General features: G+C 44.6%; 3 protein-coding genes and 1 long non-coding RNA gene across 9 annotated transcripts; 2 read left to right on the forward strand and 2 right to left on the reverse strand.

The window, feature by feature from the left end:
* Positions 1 to 1,162: 1,162 nt before the first annotated feature.
* On the reverse strand, positions 1,163 to 3,387 carry LOC6524288 (V-type proton ATPase subunit d 1). Its single transcript, XM_002100114.4, has 3 exons — positions 3,044 to 3,387; positions 2,151 to 2,659; positions 1,163 to 2,080 (listed from the first exon to the last, which is right to left on the reverse strand). Exons 1-3 carry the CDS (start codon positions 3,168 to 3,170, stop codon positions 1,664 to 1,666), a joined length of 1,053 nt encoding a protein of 350 aa, XP_002100150.1. The 5' UTR covers positions 3,171 to 3,387; the 3' UTR covers positions 1,163 to 1,663.
* A 1,953-nt stretch (positions 3,388 to 5,340) lies between these two features.
* On the reverse strand, positions 5,341 to 11,655 carry LOC6524290 (peptide transporter family 1). Of its 3 annotated transcripts, none has more exons than XM_015190101.2 (6): positions 11,519 to 11,655; positions 10,906 to 10,964; positions 7,900 to 8,255; positions 7,749 to 7,827; positions 6,677 to 7,680; positions 5,341 to 6,524 (listed from the first exon to the last, which is right to left on the reverse strand). In XM_015190101.2, the coding sequence occupies exons 2-6, from the start codon at positions 10,922 to 10,924 to the stop codon at positions 5,535 to 5,537; spliced, it is 2,448 nt and encodes an 815-aa protein (XP_015045587.1). In that variant the 5' UTR covers positions 10,925 to 10,964; positions 11,519 to 11,655; the 3' UTR covers positions 5,341 to 5,534. The 3 variants fall into 3 exon arrangements, with proteins under 3 accessions (XP_015045587.1, XP_002100152.1, XP_015045588.1); XM_002100116.4 differs by having other exon boundaries at positions 11,558 to 11,635; XM_015190102.2 differs by lacking the exons at positions 10,906 to 10,964; positions 11,519 to 11,655 and adding an exon at positions 8,323 to 8,392.
* Positions 6,467 to 6,893, forward strand: LOC122319590. 2 transcript variants are annotated; one of them, XR_006245192.1, is made up of 2 exons: positions 6,467 to 6,575; positions 6,650 to 6,893. It is a non-coding gene; the product is annotated as an uncharacterized LOC122319590 (long non-coding RNA). The 2 variants fall into 2 exon arrangements; XR_006245193.1 differs by having other exon boundaries at positions 6,488 to 6,575; positions 6,655 to 6,893.
* Positions 11,656 to 14,013: 2,358 nt separating the features above from the next.
* LOC6524291 (peptide transporter family 1) lies at positions 14,014 to 20,876 on the forward strand. 3 transcript variants are annotated; one of them, XM_039374219.2, is made up of 5 exons: positions 14,014 to 14,143; positions 14,208 to 14,293; positions 18,397 to 18,478; positions 18,538 to 18,766; positions 18,819 to 20,876. In XM_039374219.2, exons 1-5 carry the CDS (start codon positions 14,038 to 14,040, stop codon positions 20,665 to 20,667), a joined length of 2,352 nt encoding a protein of 783 aa, XP_039230153.1. In that variant the 5' UTR covers positions 14,014 to 14,037; the 3' UTR covers positions 20,668 to 20,876. The 3 variants fall into 3 exon arrangements, with proteins under 3 accessions (XP_039230153.1, XP_002100153.1, XP_039230149.1); XM_002100117.4 differs by lacking the exons at positions 14,014 to 14,143; positions 14,208 to 14,293 and adding an exon at positions 15,531 to 15,924; XM_039374215.2 differs by lacking the exons at positions 14,014 to 14,143; positions 14,208 to 14,293 and adding an exon at positions 17,215 to 17,359.
* The last annotated feature ends 3,368 nt before the right edge of the window (positions 20,877 to 24,244 follow it).

The following is a 24,244-nucleotide window of genomic DNA, read 5'->3' on the forward strand; positions in this document are numbered from 1 at the left end:
GGTTCTTCTGCTCGTCGGCGGCACCTGCTCCACAGCGACTCCATACGCACTGGGCCAAGATCCGAAGCTATGGCAAAGACCTAACGGGAATGCACCAATCTACGGGCACGTAGTATGTAGCATGCTGCATGCAATTAACCCACGACACAGAAAGGAAACCTATTGATTTCCTATTGACTGTGCATAATTAAAGCCGATCTGAAATCCCATCTGCGGCGCATCACTTGACCAACTTGGCCAAGCGCAATCATATATTATGCCCATCCCGCTCAGATCATCAAAGATTGTATGTATATACCGCTTTTTGAATATTTTAAATGACAAGAAATTAACATACTGTATATTCTGTGTATGGTGATGGTGATTGAATACAAAGCAGGATGACAAGAAATTAACATACTGTATATTCTGTGTATGGTGATGGTGATTGAATACAAAGCAGGATTTCTTTGTCTACGCATGAGCATCCCCGGTGAGTAATACTGTTGTAGACGCACCCTGGAAGTACTGAAACCTTGAACTCCGCGAGCAGACAAAGAATATCAGGATATCCTTGAGCACCCACGCCCTGTAACTACTGTCTTCTTTATGAATTGAGTGACAATGTGATGCCGTCAATGCCGACAATCATTAATACTGACATTTATCATAAAGTTTAGAAGTATTAGTTTAGGTATTACCCAGAATTAAAGAAAATAGTACCACAAGACAAAGTTATTGTCTTCCCCCTTTAAAAACCATGTATGTATATGGACTGATTAAAGACAAAAGCCCATTATACTATAAGTACCATCATTTTGCAGAAAACATATTTTTAGAAATGCTTTCTACGACAACAAACTTGAAATCATTCGATAGCCAATAACTTGTTTGACATCTTATCCAATTTTTATGTAACCCCAAGACGACCCGTGATAGTTTGTCCCAACGATTGTCATTTTAAGTTTGGCTACTTAAGCATTCAAAAGAGAAAATATGTATGAAAATAAGATCAAAAGAAAAATGCTTTTAGATTATGCAAAAAAAAAACAAGAAAGTTGGTATCAATGGTTATCGTTTTAGTAAGAGCTATTAAACAGAGCTATCTTTTCACTAGTCTCTTCTCTTTGACTTGATATTGGCATATATGAGAGGCAAATAACAAAGTTATTAGACAACGACATTTAAGGGAATGTTTGAAAACATGTTTTAATAATTGATTTATCATTCACATATGTAGTTCTTGTATAAGTATGCATTTTCTATATAGTAGTTAACATATGGTGCTGATGTTTCTTTTCTCTACATTCAATTTGAACTGTTTTCGTTCCGTTCGATAATTATACATATGTACACAAACACGAAGCCCTGAAGGGACACTATGGGTCTCCCGAATACATATTATATAGTTATCTATGGGGTCAATGCTGATAACAATGGGAGGAGCAGCCACGGAAACTGAGAAATCTAGGCTTGGGTCTGAACACTTGACAAAAATTTGCCTGGACCGGCAATAATACTCGCTACATACAAACATACAGACTCGGTATCATAATATAATATACATTAAACAATTCAATAACAAGGGTAGGGGACAAACAAAAAAAAACGCATATCGAAAGGCAGGAAAAAAAAACATGTAATATTATTTGTATGCCAAATGGTTAGCGATCATCTAGCGCGCTTAGAAAATGGGTATGTAGTTGTCGATCTTTGCGCGGTGCTTCTGGGCAACGCACTCGGCGATCCAGACGATGTTACGGCACTCCTGCTCCTTCAGCTTGAGGTATGCGTAGAAGACTCCGAAGTGGAACTGTTGCAAGAAGGCGTACACGTTCAGCTTCACCTCGTGCTCGAAGAACTTGTCCTCCAGCGTCTTGTCGCCGGGATTGTTGCCGGATCCGTCAAACAGGGCGGCGTACTCCGCGTAATACTCAGCCACGGTCTTCACCTGCTCGTAGTCGTCAGCCCGCGCCAAAGCGGCTAGACCATCGGGGTACATTTTGCCGCAGTTGGGGTACAGCTTGGCACGGTCGTCCTTAGACAGCTCGGTGCCGAAGGAGTTGATGGTAATGATAATTGCACGACGATCGGCCTCAAACTGAAAGTTTTTATTTTGAAAATGAAACAATATGTAAATGATATATATGCTTATTAATTTATTCACTTACAGCCAGGATCTCGCACATGACGTCGGCGGTGGCGCCACCCATGTTCTTGCAAAAGTTGTAGAACGCCTCCAGATAGGCCTTGTAAAGGGTGTTACGGATGATCTCGATGTTCATCTCATCCAGATCCTGCTCGGAAATGCAGTCGACGAAGAAGGGCGCCAGAGGCGTGTCCACGAGGACGGCATTGTAGAGCTCAGCGGGAGTGGACGCCACATGGATGGCTTCCATCTGCTCGAAGCTGCCCAGCGGATGGCACTTGGGGATCAGCTCCGAGATGGGTCGCTGGTGCAGCGTTCCAGTGATCAGCAGAATGATGTTGTCGATCATATAGCCGTAGGTAATGAAGTCCAGGAAGTTGGACAGCGGCTCCACAGCGTGGTTCCTCATGTGCTGGAACTCGATGACCAGCTTTTCGCGCAACTTGTCGTCGATAACGGACACCGACAAGGGCGAGGGCTCGTTGGCCAGGAAGCTGCCATAGTCCGTTCCCTGCAGATGCAGCTTGAGGTCTGTAAAATCCAAGTAAAATCAGTTTAAACAAATAATGCTCTATATTGTCATTATTAGAAAATCATGCTACTTGTTCCCTGAATTCAAATAAATATGGAAAGGTAAAAAATTCGGCAGTGGTTCTAACTATGAGTTCCAATAGTTCTGTAAGGAGTCCATGGCTCGCAAAATGGTTTAGATACCAGTTAATTGAGCGGCGGTCAAGTTGAAAATCGAGTTGAAAAACGTCAACAAATCACAAGACAAGCTTACACACACCGGCGCAGAAATACATTAACAGCCGTACATGTATACCCACACGCACGACTCTATTATCGCTGGTCATGTGACCCAGGGGCGTGTGGGAAAATGGGGTTTACGCTTGCGATGGCGCTGCTACTTACCCTCCAAGGTCTCGCACTGCACCAGGTTAAGATAGTCGGCCTGCTTCAGGATGCCGCACTTGAAGCCGCGGCACAGACCCTCCAGATATCCATTATCGATGTTAAACATAAAGCCCGAGCTGTTCATCTTGATGACACACGCACACACAAACGCAGAGGAGCTGGCTGGAAGTTGAAGAGGTGGCGAATTGCACTGGATTCCTGCACTTCTGGATTCCTTTATATGGGGCTGCTCTCGCTCGACCGAAAGTTGCGCGAATTATGTGGTGAAGGGCGTGCAGTTCGATACGGAGCGACGGTGAAAATTCAACCTTTTTTCTCTATCGATCGACAAGTCATATGATTTTCAACTCTTCCTCTTCTTATATTTTTCTCGACCAAATGTCAGCGCAAAAGGGCCTAAAAATTACCAAATGTCAGGTGACAGCGTGCGCATTACAGCACGCTGTTAAGTCATTTGTCATCTGGCAACTCCGCGCAAGCTTGAATATTAGTTACAGTTATAATAATATAATAATACATTTCCTATTTTAATACCATAAGTGCAGTGGACGCGAGCGGTAATAAACACGTTGAGAGCTGAATAAATGTAAAGGAATGCCGATAAACTAGAAGGTTAGTAACATTTGATACACTTGATACATTTGATTCACTCAATATAGCAAATTACAAAAATTCAAAATGTCGTCTTCGAAATAGTTTCTTCTGCTCGAATTTTTCGCCCGATATTAAAAAGACTTTGTTGTGCAGTATTTGTGGATTATTTATTTCGTATCATTAAGGAACTACACAAAAGGATATGTATAATAAGCAGACAGTGTGTAATGACAAGTTACCATGCGTATTCTTAGTCCCTCTTGAATTGGTCGAGATCCTGCCATTTCCGTTCCCGTCTAGCCCTTACCCTCTCCGCCAGGGCAGCCACCTCATCATATGGCTTATAGTAGTAGGCCACGAACATGAAGACCAGCATGTCGACGAACATGAGCCCGGCGAACAGGAAGAACTCGCTGGCCTGAGAGTCGAAGAACTTGAGTTCCGCCACGACCACGACGATGACATTGCCGAAGGCCACCGTTAGCAGCCAACAGGCCTGGAGGACACTTTTCATGCTTGGCGGCGACTGGGAGTAGGAGAACTCCAGTCCCGTCACCGAAAACATCACCTCGCCGAGGGTCATCACCACGTACTGCGGCACCAGCCAGAGCATGTGCATCGAATTGGGGCTGGTAACCTCAATCAGTCGCGATACGAATGTCCCGTGACTCTGGCCAATCAGCAGGGCATAAACTCCCCCAGCTCGCAACTCCATGTGTGTAAGGTTTTGATCCGCCACCTGAACGCCATACCCGCCCGTACTTAGCTCGTAGAGATCGTGATTGCGTGCGGGCAGGTCCAAGGCCACGGTATCCCCGGCATCCTCCCTCCAAACCACCCGCGTCGTGGCCAAGAGATTCGCCAGATTTCGCACAAAGGCCCACGAGCGATTCGACTTTTGCACCTCGTCCTCGTACCAATACTTAGTGATGGCATGCGAAGGTCGCAGGAACAGTGAGTGGGCGGTGGCCTCATACAACTGCTGGGTTCCACCCTCCAGGATTACGCAACCTACGGGGTACACCATTCAGAATATAGTGCCAATTGTAGTATAAAACCCATTTTAACAAAGAGTCTTGAACGGAAATACTGCCTTAAAAGTTGGCAGTAAAACACCTTTGAGTTATCAGACATTTTAAGATACTCTTAACCATCGTATCTTTATGGGTATTAAAGTGATTCAATCTGTGATGTCAGACTAATCTCCAAAGAAGCGAAAGGGCTTAAAACATATTCACGAGTTCTTACATGAACATTTGGAGTTTATTGGTGACTTTTAAATGGGAGGATCGCGATAACTTGGTAACTTACCCTCAGTTAGACTTTCCACTGTGTATGTTAACTGGAATGTGCCGTCGGTGCTCGTGGCCACAGTACCCGAATAGAAGAGGTCCAACCCCCTTAAGGTGAAGCTATCCCGAGCTCCGAGGTTCGTATTGAAGCGATAATCGCAGTCGGGAATACCGCTAAAGACGCGAAGCTGGGTATTACCACTGCTCGGGATCAATGGGTAAGTGTGCTGCAGGGGTGGAAGATATACGTGCAAGCTGGTACTAATATATTAGAACAGAGCATTACCAGAAATCTCCGGAATGATATTTTATGAGACTATGAACTACGTAAAATCGAGGTCATAGATGGAGAGACACATTCAAGGATATTTAAGCAGATAGACAGACAGCAGGAATAGTAACAACGAATTATATTTTTACTTTTCTTTTATTAGATTAACTAGTTGGATGTCTTTTCATATGCAACAGTGCCCGATCGCAGCTTCACTTACACTTAGCTTGGAAATGGACAAAGGTCATTAAGAATTCACATATACACATCTACAAGTACAAATATATATAATACACAACGCGGGAGCAAGCAGGACTAATCGTATTGAGGTCTACTCGGTGATGTCCTTGCCCTTGTTCTCGACTCCGCTTTCAATAGCGGGGATTTCTGTCTTGGCATCGCCCGCCGTCAGGGGCTGGGCCTCCTCCTCCTTGTTGGGATCGTTGGGCACATAGTAGTAGGCCATCACCATAAAAAGCAGCATGTCAGCGAACATGAGGCCGGCGAACAGGAAGAACTCGCTGGCCTGCGATTCGAATAAGGCGGCCTCGGCAATAATGACCACGATGACGTTGCCGAAGGCCACCGTTAGCAGCCAACAGGCCTGTAAGACACTCTTCATGCTAGGAGGCGCCTGTGCGTATGAGAACTCCAGTCCCGTCACCGAGAACATCACCTCACCGAGGGTCATCACCACGTACTGCGGCACCAGCCACAGGATGTTCATTGAGTTGGGGCTCGTCACTTCCACCAAGTTGGCCACATAATTGTTGTTGTTTTCTGTAATCAGGAGTGTGTAGACGCCGCCGGTGTGGACATAGAATGTCCCGACGGGCTTTCCATCTACCGTGACATCGTACTCGGCCGAATTCACACGTGTGAGCAGCGTTTTGCTAGCCAACTCGTCATAGGCCACCTCTCCCTTGGAAACACTTTGCCAACGAATCGTCAGCTCCTGCGGCACATTGGCCACGTTTCGGATCAGCGGATGGCTCTCGCTCGGCTTGTCCACAAAGTCCTCCTCCCAGTAGTAACGACTATCATTCTGCGGGCTGAGGAACAGAGACCAAGCCGTCTTATCAGTTAACGATCTTGATACTTGGTTGGCGCTAATGTCGCACGCTTCATCCGTACTGATGATGGAGTACTGTATGTCCAGCGCACCGGGTGCATAAATATCCTTGTTGGTATAGGCATTTAACGAGGGAATCGTCACACTTTCCACTCCCGGAATGTTCGAGGTGAAGGTGTAGGCGCAGTTGTCCCCGTTAAAGATGCGCAGCTGGAGGTTCTGGCTGTAGGGCAGGTCGGGATAGGTTTTCTAGCGACAGGAAGGCGTGCAACGAGATAAAAGTGGAAAGTGCAGGTGCAGGTACAGTACAATACAATATTTATAAGCACACCAGTTTATATTATTTTACGATTCTCTAATTAAATCCTTTAAAGAGCAGGAATTGTTGTACAAATACTCACCTCCAAGTTAAGCTCCACCACTCCGGAAATTATGAAAGCAATGCCCGCAAGGATGCCGCCCATGGTGAGTTTCTGCAGCGGTCGTCGAATGCCCACTAGTCTCAGGACCGGATAGAAGGCCACATCGTACAACGGAATGAAGAGTAAGATAAGCAGAGGATTGAGCACTTGCAACTGGTCGGGCTTGATGTCCCAGGAGCCCATGTCGCCGTCCATTCGGGTGGCCTGGAAGGTCCAACGGGAACCCTGCTGATCGAACAGTGCCCAGAAGACCGGAAGTGGCAGGTAGAGGAAGAGAACTCGCATTAGGACCTTCACATCGTCGATCAACTGGCGGTCGTACTTTCTATCGGCATAGTCCAGCCAGTGCTCCCTTGGATTTGTCTTTTTCTCCTTGCATTTGGTGGTAATGGCTGTCCAGATGGTACTGCTCACAAGCACAACCATATTGCCGGCCGGAGGCTTCATCTTGTACAGGGATCGCCCCAAAACGAAGATGATCACCGAGACAATCATAAGTACGGCGGGCACTCCAAAGGCCAATGGATAACAGTTAATGTCGCCAAAGCAGGAGACGTCCTCGCGCAGTATCGGGGTCACCGAAGTGGAGATCAGCGACCCGGCATTGATCGAAAAGTAAAAGAGCGAGAAGAACGAAGTGATCTGCTTCACCTGCTCCGGCACCTTAAATTGATCGCCACCGAACGCCGACACACAAGGTTTAATGCCACCTGATCCAAGGGCAATTAGTGCCAGACCCAGCATCGTGAACGTCTCAATGGGCAAGTTAAGTGGTCCAATGGCACCTAGGGTCAGCAGCACCGATCCGGCTATGTACACTATCGATAAATAGAGGATAGTCTTGAATTTTCCCAGCCAAGAGTCCGAAATGATGGCTCCAAAAACGCACAGGAAGTACACAAACATTGTGAAGACATGGAAGACCACGGTAGCGGTGTCATCAGAATAGCCCAGAACTCGACTCAGATACAGGACCAAAACAGCTGAAACGAGTGCGGACAGACAATGCTTAGCGGAGGTTCGTTCCTAAAGATCCTGTGTAATTACTTACTTCTCATGCCGTAGTAGTTGAATCGTTCGCAGAATTCGTTACTGATGATGAAGAACACGGACTTGGGGTAGGGCAGTTTCTGTAGATGACAATGAAAAGGTAAGGACTGTGTTTAAATGGAATCTCGTTAGAAAGCACCAATGACAATTACCTTTTGCTGACCCTCAGCCTCAGAGACGTTCTTGAAGTCATTGGCCTCCACCAGTTCCTTGCCATTTTGGTCGGGCTCCTTGCCATTCTTCTGCGGTTCTGTGGAGCTCTCGGGCAGCTTCTTGGCCTCCGTCAATGATTTGCCGTTGCTCTTGCCAGACAGTGTGCTCTCAGCAAGGGCTGCAATCGGAGTAGTGTCTTCAACGGTCGCAACACTTGGGGTGATCTCTACTGCAGCGGAATCACTTGGAGCGGAGTCAACGGTCACCGATGTTCTCGGTGAGGGACTTGCAGGAACTATTTCGGCCGCGGGAGCAGACACTGGTTCAGCCACAGGTTCAGCAGCAGGCTGTATTTCTGCGGACGAAAAAAGGATTCAGGTGAGTAATTGGAGCTACAATTATCGAAAATTCGGAGAGCCCACCCAACAGGGGTACTTGCTCCACCGGCAGCTCCATTTCATGTGGCCACTGAGATTCGCTACTGATCTGTGGATCGGCGACATTTCATCAGAAACCGAAACCGAGACTTGTGGCCTTGTGCTTGACACCTCCGCCGCAGATAAGGATTGTTCTATATTTGGCCAGGCCTTTACTTCAGCTGTGGGCGTGTGAATTCGGTGGCCCGGCATAAATTATCCAGCATTAGGTCCGGAGCTTTTACGAGGTTAACAGCGGTGGCGGGTGGCAGATAACCCAGCTAGAGAAGATAGCTCTCTCGGGGATCGCCTCCACTTTGACAAACTGGCTGAGAGTATGGCTTTGCACGCCATAAAAAACATGCTGATTATTGACGATGCTGCGTCTAAATGTCTGCTGGAGCTTTAATGGTCATGTCCATGTGGATCGAATGGTAATTGCAGCAAGCGCCTATAGTCATGGTCATGGCCATGTTCGGACAACTGGATCTGTATCTGTGCGATGGTTGATGATTCAGGAAGCGAACTGCGAAAGTCCCAAACGGCTGGCAATGAATGAGCCTTATCTAACTGCGATATCCAGAATCGGTTCGCATTGTCGGCTAATCCATCGATGCTTTATCAGCGTTTATGACCGCTATTTGAGGCAGTAATGTACCCATCACATGGCCCCATAAACCGTGGAAACAATGCTTTTGCACGCACTACACTTCACATCAAACATCCATTAACACAAAGCGCTTTATCGCAGGGAAACAGAGATATACAAGTACCAGACGTGTACAGCATTGACCCGCTTCGGTGGCCGTTTGAAGTAGGGAGACCAAGCCTTTCCATCACATCCACACTCAAGACCACTCATTCATTCATTTCCAGCCACTAATAGCGTAGTGCTTAGTACCAGGAAACTGTCCAAGTGTCACCGGCGACGTAAAATTGATCTTCAGACGAAGGTACACTCGATTGAGCTCCATAAAGGGCGTAGACTATCGGAGTCACTGATACTCCGAAATTTCCAACAAGCTAATTGAAAAAAAATGAGTGAGGGCAGTGGGGGCTTTGCCTATAAATAATTAAATAAGCCTGGTATGCCTTGAGTGCAGTTGTAGAGAGTCGGACAGAAGTGCTGTGAAAGTGTTCTCAATTTCACTCTCTCAAGATTACTTTTTTGAAGCTCTAGGAGCCCTGGGAGATGTAGTTTGGTTAGGATGTTGATGCGCGTTGGACTAACGCTTTCTGTTAAATGCAGAGAAATTTTTCTGGAATTCGAAAACGGATGGACATAGAGTCTATGACGACATGTACAACGCAATCGGCATCGTTATCGTATAATCGTCGTTTTGTTCATCGATTGCCCATCGAATAGGTTGTAAATTTCGCACCGACCCAATCACATAATCGCCATGAAGAGGTTCTAAAAATTTTGCAACTGATTTACAAGCGATTAGAACGAGCGTTAGAACAAGTGTTTATTGGTCCAGCGAAATGATAAGCGGCGGAGCAGGGGCTTTGGCCCAGTTTTAATTACAAATGCTTTTTTCGGCGGTGAAGAAACAGAATTATTCAATGGAAGTTGTCAGTTAGATAAGTTTGGTGTTTTCGGTAGTGAGCAAAACTTTGATTGTCTTGTTCCGCTCGGAGTGGCAATTACGTCCCCATATCGGCACCGCCCTATCCAATTCGACCAGATTCTGCTCCGCACCGAACAACCAAATACGAAATAGCAAATTCCAGGCAAACTACTCACTAATTGCAAGCAGTTGCATTTACTACATGCTCTCCCAGCGATTTGTCAGCAAGTGTTTTTTGTGTGGAATACCAAACGAAATCGTAATCGCAATTGTAGCCGCAGTTTTAAACACCCGCAATGGCAGTTGTCTATGAATATGCAAATGAAGCCGGCGACTGACATTGAAATACAGGCACACACAATTATACAAATTAGAAAATATATCGGTGTAGGCAAGGCGACTTATATTTGAGATTTAAATTTGAATATAGGCAAGGCTTGTCCGTGCCAATTGACCAAGTTTGGCAGCTCTTTTTTGGGGGAACGTCAAAAGCAAATCCACATTTGGACCTGGTTGTTGTGATGGAGCCGTTCAAGTGGCTAAAACCCGGGGCAAGCCACTCGAAGTCCCTTATCGGAGCGATTAGATTTGCGGACTGCACACGCTGCCAAGGGAACCGATAATCGTAATTGCGAGCCTGTAGTTCTGGGAATCGTTCCTCTGTTGAGCCACTAATGCCAATAAGTGTCCCCAGATGTACTCCACCACTCCTTACAACTTAAACGTTGCCCAACGGCCTCTAATTAGAACGGGTGGGCTCGAATCGAGGAAAATATGCGCAATAAATTAAATAAAACCACAATTGCAATCTACGGCGGGGGGAATTTTGTGGTGCTTAAATTGCATGTCAATACATAGAAACAATATCTAAAATTCCAGGCTCAAGTGCACTTGAACGCCAGCACAGTATTTGGTCAAAAAAAAATGGGCCATATATCTCGGTTTAGTAATCTGTATAATTGCCACCCCTTTGAAAAACTATAGTTATGCATATGTGTTTTTTTGTAATTAACAATACCATTTTCTTTATCCGTCATGTTGGGAATCCGGAGATCGCTTTACATCCGTTACGCGTCACTTGAAATCGAAGAAAAATATGACATTTACTTTAAAATCGTTACGTTGTAGGAATGTACCTATACATATGTATAATATGTAGGACGGGTTGCATAAACTCAGCTTTCTTTTTATTTAACGAAAAAACATATGTGTACATTTGTTTTTATTTACAACCAGAGACAACAGATACAATAAAAGCAGAAAGTACTGATCCTCTTCTGCAGTTCAACAAGATAAATTATTTTTAAAAGAAATTTCCCATCGCCACTGCAAAATAATTAATGAACCCATAAATATCACAATTATATCTCTTGCAGATTATTTGAATTGATTTTTATCTAATGCAAATTGATTTAGAAAGCATAGAAAAGGAAGTGTTTGCTCTGGTAAATTAGTCCTGAATAACTGCGTTGACCTTTGAAAGGACTATATTGTTTCGTAAGATTTGTCAATAATATAGGCATCAGTGTTTTCATATTGCTTGTATTGTCTGTTTCTTTTCTGTTCTCTGGCAAAGCTATCTGATCGTTATTGCTTTTATTGTTCATTGCATTCGCGCACTCGTAACTCACATTAAAACATTTAACAACTGCAAAAAAATTAGAACGCACGTCGTATCGGATGGTATCGGTTTTAAATCGGTTATGAATCGAGCAGGATTGAGCGACCACGTCCACAAGTGGCGATCAACAGCCTCAGACTGAAGTCGACTGTCGGGTAACTTTGCTAAGAAGCCGTTGACGGTTTCGCCGCTTCACTGCTCTGCCCGCTGCGACTGCGCGCGTGCTCTGCTGTCAGCCGCAGTCGCAGTCGACGTCGAAGGATGACAAAAGGCGTTAGAACGAGTGATAAGCCTCTAATCGCAGTGTTATCGTATCGACAGGCAAGTGGAAGTATTTACGGCCCGGTGTTCGCTTACCCACAATGAATGGAGCCGCAGTTTGCAGCTCTCGCGATTGTTATTTATGGCCCACTACCCACCGAAATATCCCATTGACTTTGTTACCCTTTCCAGTCCTTGGCCGCCTGTCAATTACTGATCGTTGTCCATCACAATTGCTCCGCTTATCACAGCTGCCACGCCCCGTCTGTCATCAGTCGGTGGGTGGTAGGTAGTGTATAGTGGGGGCGATGCAGATTGTGCACCATCATTAACTAAATATTTTCAACGCTCCAACGGTTATCTCCGGCCATTACTTGCAAGTCTAGGGGACGGGAGCTTCCCAACTTTACCCACCGTAAGTCATGAATCGATAAGTAGTCTAGTATATGGTCTAAAGATAATTGCTTAAAGAGCTACTACGTCCATACGCAGATAAAAATAGAAATAGAAAAGATAATGCTGGCCAAGGAAATTTGTAGGGTATGCGTGTTAATCGAACAATTAATCATTAATAAATAGCCAAATAGCTTACTGATATTGGTCAAAAAGTAACTAATCAGCCATTTCTTTTTCAAGAAAGTACTCAAAACATTTTTATAGCAATGCCTCCAGTATATAATACTAATGACTTGCATATTAACGAGCTACATGACTTTCTATTTTCACGGTTTTCCGTGGGTAAACTACATACCTTAAGACTCTAATGATTGGCAGATTTTTGGCAGCAATACAATAAATTATATTAAGCCCCTTAAAATGATAGCAATAGGAAAATATACTATTACAAATCTATTAAGTTGGTTTATGGCCGATAGAGTTATCACATTGGTAATAACTTTTTGCGAAATATACAGGCGTTTCAAAAAACGTACGCGAATTTGCTACCATCAAATTAGTCATAAGCTTTGTCATTTTAACAATGGAAAAAGGTAAAAATCCAACAAACCAAGTTGTGAAGATCAGTAGCAGAAACCCTAAACAAATTCACAATATAAAATGCTTTATAGATATTTAGCTGCGAATATGGATCACAGGATCTAGAACGCGAAAAGTAGCAAATGAATTTACAAATCCTGCGACCCACTTAAATAGGAAATAGAAATAGTAATGAAACCTCTACAGTCTAACGCCGTTTGGCTCACCGCTTTTGATAGGCATCTAATCGGCGGTTGTCGCAAAACTTGTGGCGTTTTTGTTTTATGAACTTAATCGCTGCGTCGATTGCTGCGAATAGTATTTATGGCCTCCTATCATTAATGCCATGCCCAGAAACAAGTATAAACATCTATTGACCATAGCCAATCGGCCGATCTGCGATAGTCCATAGCCCGATATTGTTATTGTTAGTGTTATTGTTAGTGTTATTGTTAACCATTATTGCTCAATGAGAGGCCCTGACTGTGCGACAAGTGAACTTTTTGTTTTGCTTCTTGCTTTCGATTTTACGATTGTCACTTGGCTCCAGATTGCATGGTGTCTAGTCTTCATAATGCCAGCTATGCGATCGATTGAGTAACACTTAATTAAAGCCATCAAGGCATTGGGGGTCTGTGTGTCGATTGAGCGGGTTGCGTGTTTACAGGCACAGACATCGAGTACTCGTATCCCCAGTTAGCTATTATGCATCCCGTATCCATGGATTGTGGCGTAGTATCTGGGTGAGAAACTCTTCGCTGAGCCTGGGAATTACAGTTAAGACCTTATCAATTAGCCAACTGGTGGTCAGGGGGCGATAGGGTATCTTTGATTAAATCACACCTACATATGTATATGTATGTTCCTAATAGGTTGGCCAATCGCACAACTCGGCACGCGGCTTACCAAATCGCACTTTGTGCCGATTAAGTAATCGGGCTGAAAAGGCGAAGCTAAAGCCAGATATAGCCGATGTCCTTGCCTAAGATAGCCAGATACCCAATCATACTCATTCTTAGAGCAGTGTTTCAAGGGGCTCCGGTGTTCAGATAAGGGTACTTCTAGATTTCAAGTCGAAGGCCCGTAAACCGATATCAATGATGATTGGCGATGAAGTGTTTGCCCAACTGATTAGATTTGTGCATCGAAGATACAAAGACTTTACGTCAATTTTTAAAAAAATACAATTTATTATACAGGATCTTTGCATTGCTAATCTAAATATACAATTTGTTATAATTAGGTTAATTGTCCTTTGCCTTAGGTGTCAGATATCCGGACTACAGCTCAAGTATGCTTCACAGACAGCGGGATCCAGAATTCTCTAGCACAGCCACATCCCTTTGCAGTTCAAACAGCGTATTCAGTCGCCTAATGACCGGCTCCGAATTCAGTCGGGGTAAGTCTATCACAAGTTTTCCAAAGACCACCCACTTACTCACTTACTTATGTTCTTTCTGCAGCTCGGCACTTCACCCGCTACCAAGCCGAGGAAGATCGGTTCCAGCACATCCAGTTCGTAGAAGGTGATCGTAACGCTTTCGAAGAGGTGAGTCTTAAGTCTAGACTGAAATATAGTGCGAAATTGACAACCTTTTAGACACATGTATCATCTATATATTTCCGCAACAGTGCAACCTAGTAGTGGAGTAGAAAAGCCTAAGCAATCTCGATCCGAAACAATAGCTAATGTGGATCATAAATCTTTACAGCTGGATAGATTTATGGCTGCCTGGGAAAGTCCAGCAAATTACTCAAAACCGTAAAGAAAACAAACATAGATTACAGGCACTTGGCACTCGACCATTTTGCACGGCCAGGGGTTTGATCGCCAGATAGGGGATAGGAATTGGATCGAGATAAGATCGATCCGTACCTGTCAGTTAATTGGATCGGCTTTAAGAAAAGCGAGGCGATAACCACAAGACTCGGAGCTGATAACGTTCTGAGCACAAGCTATCGTTAAGTAAAAGCGCATATCCATCTATCTATAACATATATATATCACAAATAGGATAAGACTTCCTAGAACACCATTCTCTATTTGAGAACGCCAAACAGTTGGCACAACAATAGCTGGGCGCACTGTGTCCACAGAAAGGGATGCACATTCCACAAGCCTTCTGAAACAACAGGAAACACTGCTCGTACAAATTAGGAGGAATACAGCTGTTCCCCGACCGATTAGGGCACTCCCAGCTATAATGCCCATCGGTGGACGGGGTGTCCACTAATTCAGTCGTCCATTAAGTCGTCATTCCAACAGCATTGAACTTGACTGCCGCAGCTTTATGCGAAAGAGAGGGCGGTGGAAACACCCCCCACAGTAATAATAAGAGATCGTCGCTGCAGCTGCATAGATCTCTGCAAAGAGAGCTACACAGAAAGAAACATTGTCTACGAATGCATATTTGGCATTACACTGCGCCTTATACTTTAACTGTTTGATGCTTTCGTTCTGACTGAATACGTTCATTTCAATATTATACTTTGTCTAATTGCCTAGTTTTTGTTGACTAGACAGGCTTGTTTTTTTGAGTGTGCAGAGCAGAGCTTGAAGCGAGAGCACAGCTTATCTTACTCTCGCTCTCTTTCGCCCTCTCTCTCGTTCACGGCCCCCCTCCCCACCATCCCATCCACCTGTTTATCTAAAAATTTAATTTGATTTTTGTTCTTGCTCGAATTGTGTTTTATTTATTTTTTTGGTTTTCGGTGTCGCGACTGCGCTGCCAACGTAGCCGCCGACTGCGAGTCAAGTTTAAAAGCGCAGCTTGCAAATGGACGGAGCATCATTTATCGTCGGCCAGCGACGACGATCGTTTTATGGCGTCAACCTGGTGATCACCTCCCCACAACCCCCTTTCACCAGTGTCTTTTTTTAATGTAATACTCTGTACAACTTTTTTTTTGGCAACGCAAAACAGTGCAAAAACCTTTTTGTGTCAAAACGTGTGCGTGTGTTTTCCGTTTCTCGTTGCTGCTGCTGTTTCTCCATTTCTTGATTTTCGTGGGTACTTTGACAAAATTCCAAAGTGCCCAGCGCGATTAGGGGACTCTTGTTCCAGCTCATTAAAGCACAATTAAAAGGTAACCAAGCCAAGGCGAACCAATGCCAAAATGGTAACGAAAATAACCAACGGTAAAAACGGACAAAAGGAGGAGCCCGATTCTGGCATTGCGGTAAGTGGCCCCACGAACAGTAATTGCCGAAAGCTGACGAAAGGGTGTAATGATGAAGAGAGAGAGTGTGAAAGTGAAGTATGTAGATGATGTGGACAAGAATACCAGGATTCAATTCCTCCAATTTCCTATTCTTGCATCCCAATCAAAGGGAGTGCTGCAAGCTTGGTTTTTCTTTCGGTGCGAAGAGCGGAAAGCGCGAAGCACAACTACTTATCACATTTAGTTGTCAATTGAGAAAGCACAGTGCACACAACGGCACACATCCACACATGCACAATTGCCCAAGTGAACGTGCAGTGGGTGTTTGAGAAAAAGAAGCGCAAAAAGTTCCAATGACTTCTTCTTTCTACTCTCTTCGCAACTTGCTTCATTTTCTTCTGCTCCAAGGCTATTGATCACAGTGGCAGCGCAGCTGACCTTGAACGCCCCCGGCGATCGATAAATATGTGTCAACCTAAAGTGAGAGCAAATCGAGATCCTTTTATTGCCCGCAAATTGATTAAATTAATCGTCGTGTGTGAGAATCAAAACAAGAATCGAATAGGCCTTATTCCCATTTTAGCGTCGACCAATAAATACCCTTTAATCATTTACTAACCAACTGGAATATTTTTGAAACAATTAACGGCTGTCGAGTTAAACGGCCCACAAATTATTTTATTATTCAATTTGTATTAAGCACATTTTTCACATGAAACCCCATAATTAAAACTATTTACGGATGTTAAATAATTGAGGAGCTACCATTAGTAGTTGAGCTTTGATAACTATGTATGTAATAGTCGTTTCTGAGCAACTGGCAGATATATAATACACAGCTGATGTAGCTTTGGCAAATGAGAGTAAAATCGATGGTGACCCAGTTTTGCGGATCGGGCTACGCAACTGCATTTACCCGAGCTCTGTTATCATTCTTCGTCCGCTAGCCTACCCCAGACTTACCGGTGATAAGGTGTAGACTCTAGGGTCTAGACGAGCCAGAGACTATCAGCTGTAGCTTTGATCTCACCATCTTCTGTTTGAGCCCCCTTTAAACCCGCAACTCTTTTAAGACTCTCTGGCGATCTTCTATTGTTTGTTAATTTATTTGCCTATGCTTAACAACTGCTGCTGCTCGAGGGACAAGGGTAGCGACTGGCAGCGGAAGAAAGGCCGAGAAGAAAAACGGGTGGCGGATCGAACTTTAAAGCTCGGGGCCAGCTCCGGAGAATTCTTAGTTCGATACCAAACGTTGCCTCCGACAGACGGGAGCTCAAGACCAGAAGATCTTTGGGGGTCAAAAAGTGAAGTCTGGACTAGATTCGAGCCCAAGTCTAACTATTGCTCGAGCCAAAATCAGAAACCCCCCCAGTGGAGCGATCGTTACGTAAAGCTCGCTATGGCATTTGTCGGCAATGCAGTTGTTGGCCCAGAGAATTGCAAATCGGCAACGGTGAGTCTTGTGAAGAGTGAGAAGCGCTGGGGAGATCGGAGGGAGCGGAAAGGTGAATGAGGAGAGGTACTTGGCCTAGGCCGTGGTGTGCACAGAATTCTCAATCATCAATGGATAACTTACCCACTGACAAACGGAGACACTGGTAGTGGCACAAACCCGTTTCCTTTCCGTTGCTCACCTTGGCCAAGAGACGCGGCAAATCACAACAGAAAACTAAATAGCCAAACAAAACAAATTGAGCCCAACAAAATCAAAAGCCAAAACGAAAACAAGACGTTGTGACGACAGAAAGCAGCATTTCCATGAGAATAAGATTAGAAAACGCCAAGTAAAGGGCAACCCGAAATACAACAAAATTACCCTAGTGAAATGACCTCATCATGACACTTGCTAAATTCCACCAAGCCAATATCAATTAAAGATAATGTAAAGTTCCCCCTTCCTCATTATCAAATGTTGAAAGCGGGGATTTCTTCCCCATAGGCAAATTCTAAAAGTGCCATGATAGGAAAACTATTTTATCTTTTTTTGTTGCGAACGATATTTCTCACATCCATTGAAAACTCTAGTTAAATTGGTAATATTCCGTCCATATAACTCTGTATAATATCGCATAATACAATAAGTAGAATGTAAAGTCCCCTGTTAGTTCGAGACTATTATAAACAGATTAAGAGTTTCACGCTTTAAAAGACTGTTCATATAATAGTTAATTTATGACACTGCTTTGTTAGAATCCACAGAAGTTTCCATAAAAAAATATAAACTAATAGAAAGTTTCTTCAGCCTCTTTGCGATGGACGTCCAAAAGCACCTAAAACCTAAAGATCTTTTGACGTCGGGTGTTGTATAAATTTCTATCGACATGGGTACTTGGGGGTATAATTGCCAAGTCAGCCCATGAAACGACATATTCTCAATGGTGGAACATCGATAAAGAAACATAGACGAGATAGGGCGCTGGGATCTGATAAAAGAGAGTGCTACTAAGGGCAATCAGAAAATTACATGACAATTCTTCTTTTCTCGACTAGCCATCCGTTCCGTATCCCAAGTCTGTGGCCTTCATCATTAGCAATGAGTTCTGCGAGCGCTTCAACTACTATGGCATGCGCAGTGAGTAACCACGACGATATTTCCAAGTTTTCCTTGCTAAGAAATTTTTTACTTTTCAGCCATCCTGGTGCTGTACCTCACCAACAAACTGGGATACAATGAGGAGACGGCCACGGTACTCTTCCACACGTTTACCATGCTGGTCTATATCTTTCCTCTAATCGGAGCTCTTATCGCCGATGGCTGGATGGGAAAGTACAAGACGATATTGTATCTATCTCTGGTGTACAGCCTAGGGGCTATGGTGGTATCCTTTGGTGCCGTTCCGATAACGGGGATGCCAACGAAGTGAGTATATACGGCATAGCATGGTTGTCAGGTTTTAATACATCGTCTTTAGAGCTGTGACCGTGGTGGGACTCTTACTAATAGCAGTCGGGACCGGAGGAATCAAGCCCTGCGTTTCCGCTTTTGGTGGCGACCAGTTCTCGCTGCCCGCCCAAAGCCTCCAGCTGGCCAAGTTCTTTTCGCTGTTCTACTTTGCCATCAACGCAGGATCTTTGATCTCGACCACATTCACCCCGATCCTAAGGGCCGACGTCCATTGTTTTGGCGATCAGGATTGCTTCTCGCTGGCATTTGGCGTGCCCGCCATTTTGATGATCGTTTCGGTGGTAATCTTTATGGCCGGCAAGCGGTTGTACAAGTGTCAGCCACCGGCTGGCAACATGATCTTCGGGGTGTCGCGTTGTATTGCGGATGCGTTCAAGGGATGGCAAAAGCGAAGGCACTCGGAGCCAATGGAAAGCTTTCTGGATTATGCCAAGCCAACGGTGGGTGCGCGGATGGTGCGGGAGACTAAGTGCCTGGGAAGAATCCTGCGACTCTTTCTGCCCTTTCCCGTCTTCTGGGCCCTCTTTGACCAGCAAGGCTCGCGATGGACCTTCCAGGCCACACGAATGGACGGCATGGTGTTGGGATATGAGATAAAGCCCGACCAGATGCAGGTGGTCAATCCCCTGCTCATCCTGGGGTTCCTGCCACTATTCGACTATATCGTTTACCCTATTCTGGCACGCTGTGGAATAAGGAGACCTCTGCAGAAGCTTACCATAGGCCTTCTTCTGGCTGCCTTGGGATTCTTTCTCTCAGCGGGTCTTGAAATGAAGATGGAGCAGGCCGCGTACAGAGCCACGCCTACGGAGCCTGACATGTCCCACCTGAGAATATACAATGGCATGCCCTGTCGATATGAAATCTCGAGTGCAGTGGGTCAAAAGACTGAAACTCAACGCTTTATAGAACCTCTGAATGTGTGGGAGGATCTTTCACTACAGATGGCCAAGTCCAATGAATACGCTTTTAGGGCTCAGCCCGTATCCGGAGACTGCCCTGCCATCACCGGCAAGTTGCATTTGCAACCAGGAAAGTCAGTGAGTTACTTCTTAGCCCAAGACAAGCTCGTCAAGTTCGCCGATGAATTTCAATTGGCGGCCACTGACACTGGTCACACTTCTGTGAGAACTCTGCTAAACACGCCAGACGGCGAGGGACCTATACATCTATTAACTGAGTCAGCCGCATCCCAGGAATCGCCGCTTTCCCTGGACAAACGCAATGTGTCGCAGCTCTACATAATCACACCTGGCTTTGCTCGGGTAGACATCAATGGTACAAAGGTGGCCAGCTTCGAGGCCAAAGGAGGTGGACTTTACAGCCTTCTGGTATCGGGAAGTACCCGCGATGGTTACCAATACAACGTGGTCGAGGTGGTAGCCCCCAGCACCGTGTCGATTCTGTGGCAACTCCCCCAAATTGTCGTGATGACCGCAGCCGAGGTGATGTTCTCGGTAACTGGGCTGGAGTTCTCCTACTCCCAGTCGCCACCTAGCATGAAGAGTGTTCTGCAGGCCTGTTGGCTGCTTTCGGTGGCCATTGGCAACATGATCGTTGTGGTGATTGCCGAGTTCAAGTTCACCAGCTCGCAGTCCGGGGAGTTCACCCTGTTCGCCAGCCTCATGCTGGTGGATATGTTGATCTTCTTGTGGCTAGCCCGCAGCTACCAGTACAAGGATCAACGCGAGGACCTCGAGGACGACGACGATGCGGCAATCGAGAGTGTTATGCAGTCGAAACCGAAGGCCACTGCAGTTGATACTACCCCACGAAAAAGAGGCGGCATTGAGGCGGAACCGGGATACGGAGCATACCGCAATCACGCCTACGACAACGATTTCTCGGAGGCCTAGATTCTCGATTTTCGTACTTAAAATCCATATCCATATCAACAGCGTCGCCCGCATTCACATTTCGTCGTAGCTCTTTTATTTATTTTATTTGTGCGCATTTATTTATGTAGTTGGCTGTAAATACGTTCGTTTGTACGAGTATTCTTTAGATGCATTTTTTTACCCAATTGTTTTGTAAATACATTTTATACGTTTTATTGCATATGGCATTTCAATAATTACTGAATTCGGTCATACAAACATGGTAGATTAGACGCTGTTCACACCTAAGTCGTACAAATTGAATATATTGCTAACAATATATTAATAATAGTTAAAATGCCAACAATCTAAAACTTCAGTTAGGGTTTGAAACTAAACTGTATTCTACATTTGCTGTTAATTTAGGCTGTTATTATCAATATAACAGAAATGCACTCGGATGGCGTTACCACCTTGTTGGAAAAATATGCTGTTGTAGGCTGTTCGTTGCAGGCTGTATCTAGTAGAACATTTACGTTCGGAATTGAAAGTGAAAAAGAAGTGAATCACTTGACAGATCGTTAATAGTAAGCTGTTTAATACGTTTAAGCAAGACTGTAAGCCCATTTCACAGCAGTTGTATGTAATTTTAATCTTAGACCAGGGCTCTACACTCGAAAACCGTGCTGATATTGCTGATTGAAAACAGGGGCGTAGTTTTATGAACAAGCAGTCCCCTTCGGCTTTTTCGACAAGTGGCAGCCCTTATGGCCGTCGTTTTTTCGCCGACAAGCATTTAATGCGTAGTCACCGAAGAGAAGTGTTAGCTACAGGGTCTGCCCTTTAAAATTGAAATTAATTTGAAGGAAAATTACTTAAACATCCAAATTGTCGGCTATTTCATAAGGCAAGATGTAGCCCCTTAAGAAAATTCATTGAACGGCATTGCCATCACTACAGACAATTTCAAAGAAGCCATTTAGAATGCAAGCATCCAGGCAAAAACCAGAAAACGTGCCTGTACCAGCTGCAGTTCGTGGCCTTGACGACCCCGGACAAGAGAGACCCTGGGAACCTAACCCAAATGGCTTATAGGGGTTGGACTGGACTCAGGTAGGCGAAGTCCCCGAAAACCGAGACTACATTCTTGCCACCGCTGCTAAATCGATCATCAGTCGTCGGCGGCATGGCGTAGTGGAAACTTCTCGTAAGGAACTCTTCCCGAAGGAGTTTTTGGTGTTATAATTTTTTTTTTTTTTTATTAAAAGTGATTTTTTTAAGGTGAAATTAGCTAGAGAGTGTACTGCTAGAGCTAGGGAGACATAACGCAACAGCACCGAGATATGTTCCATCGGGCAGTGACAACTTCTGGGCATCCCCAGCCCCACCTTAAAAATCCGTCTCCTCAATTCAATACATGCGACCAGAAACACACAGCTTCAAGCCCAATACTCGCTCCATAGAACCATTAAACCTTGATGAAGCAAAGTAACCATCAAAAAGCAAGAGATCCTCCACCTGAGCTGCAATTCTTCCGGGTGGCGTCTTCGAGGCATCGAAGAAGCGGCTGTCTGAAAGAGCGAAAGTGGTGCGAGTGGTGCAACTTGAGCCACTGCCAGCGGAGTGGATGATTCCCATATAAAATAAACCTTGCAGACTTACGAAGACCCTATGGCCCATAAGTCCAGGGGGAGCAATACTCCCGCCCGGAAAGTAAGGAAACGAAAACGCTTGAGATGGAAAAGTCTGACTGGAACGAAAGAGGAGCCCCAAAGGAGCCCTAGAGCATTCGCTTGGCGCCACCTGCGTTCCGAGAAGACGCGTACGCATACCTCTATCGGTCGCATGTGGCGGTACGCGGATGCGAGCGAGACAACGATACTGTAGACAAGGAGAGACGGCTCCCTCTCTCCATCACTCTCTGTCGCGCTGGCCAGGCGTTTGCATCGCAAGCGGGTGAGTGAGACGGCCATAGGGCGGACTGCAAGGCCCGAAAGAGAGCGGTAAAGCTATATAACCCCGATAAGCAATAATCGACGCATCGAACGAGGCGTATAACACACGGGCATCCCTCGTAAAGCAAAGAGTTCAGACCGCACTCACGAATACCGCTCCGCTCTAAAAGGACCGGCCTAATCTGCAAGAAATGCTGGGTTAGGAGTGTAGAATCACCATAAAGCAGTATACAACTGCCCAAGCAGCTATAACTCATATCAAAGCTGACAAAGCAAGAGCTATGCGCTCTATTTAAGTCACAGAAAGTGTCATCGTAACGTTCACCACTCTTCATATTCCATCAAAGTCCATTTCTGGTCCGTACAAAGCAGTATTGTAAAGGTTATCTTCCAGTTGTGGTACATATTTGTTGGTTATCACTGCCCTAGGAACTCACCAATTTTTTGGGATTATACGGACTGATGTGTTTGTTATGAGGAACATGTAGAATTAGGAGCCATGCCGCCGCTTAACTAAGATCCAAAAGCCGAGAAGCTACGCCCAGAAGAAACTGCCGCTGCATAGATTCTTGAGAAATAAAGCTGAACTAAAATGATTATCCACCAACTGAAGGGCATCTAAACTATTATGTTTAATCCAAGTCAGCATTGTTCAAAATCTCAAGCTAGGCCACAAAACGAATTCATCGAATTCATTATAAAAGCCAAAAAAATATCGACTCAAGAATCAGTCTAGCTCATCTGTTCCATTGCTTGCGATTTTGACAAGTACTCAGAAATCGCTCGAAAAAGGACATTTTGATTTTGCTTTATGTGCCTTAGTTTTGAACTAACCAAAATTTTGCTTTCAGAAATTAATCAGTTATTAGCTGAAAAAGCCCTTAAATTAACTGGCAGGAGGTGAGTTTTTGTCTTTGATTCTTGGAAAACGTTGAGTAGTGGCCCAACTAGAGGAAACAGGCCAGGCAAAGCCTGTATAAAAAACCTATAAAAATAACAAGTTCCAATAAAAGCCAATGTGAAATTGTTATACAAGCTGGTCAAAAGTTATGCGAAGATAAACAAAGAAAAGTGAAGAAATGTTTGCAAATGGATATCAAAAACATGCGTTTTGTGAACAAAAGAAGTACAAAAAATATTAAAAAGCGAATTAAGTGTTGTTCAATCGTTTGCCCAACAGTTGATTTGCGAATGGCTGAAAATATTCGCTTAAACTTTAGTCAAAGCTTGTTAAAATAAAAGAAGAACATCCTTATACTGGGCGCCTACAATGCGTTTACACCCGGGATTTAAGCAAAAGCTATTAGTCTATTGGTCTTAATTATTAACCTATTTCTATGCTGTGTGTTCTTTCAGATGAGTTTTGAACAGAGACGAAACTTGGAGCCTCGCGGAGCCAAAGTTTTGAATTGATTTTTTTTTAACTGCCTGTACTCGAGTCGATTTCTAGCAACCTTTCATAAGTTTACTTTAACATTTGCTGGCTAATTCTTGAATCTCAATTTCCATTCAAAAGTCATATTTTCTTCGTTGGTCCCTGCTTGAGCTGAATCATTGTGCCTAGTAATTTTCCTGTTCAATTGAACCTTTTCTGTGCTAATGTCCTACAGGAAAGGAAACCCATTACAGGATTGTGCTTTCTCCTGAATGTGATATGCAAG

Source organism: Drosophila yakuba, chromosome X, assembly GCF_016746365.2.
Source record: "Drosophila yakuba strain Tai18E2 chromosome X, Prin_Dyak_Tai18E2_2.1, whole genome shotgun sequence".
Lineage (NCBI taxonomy): Eukaryota > Metazoa > Arthropoda > Insecta > Diptera > Drosophilidae > Drosophila > Drosophila yakuba.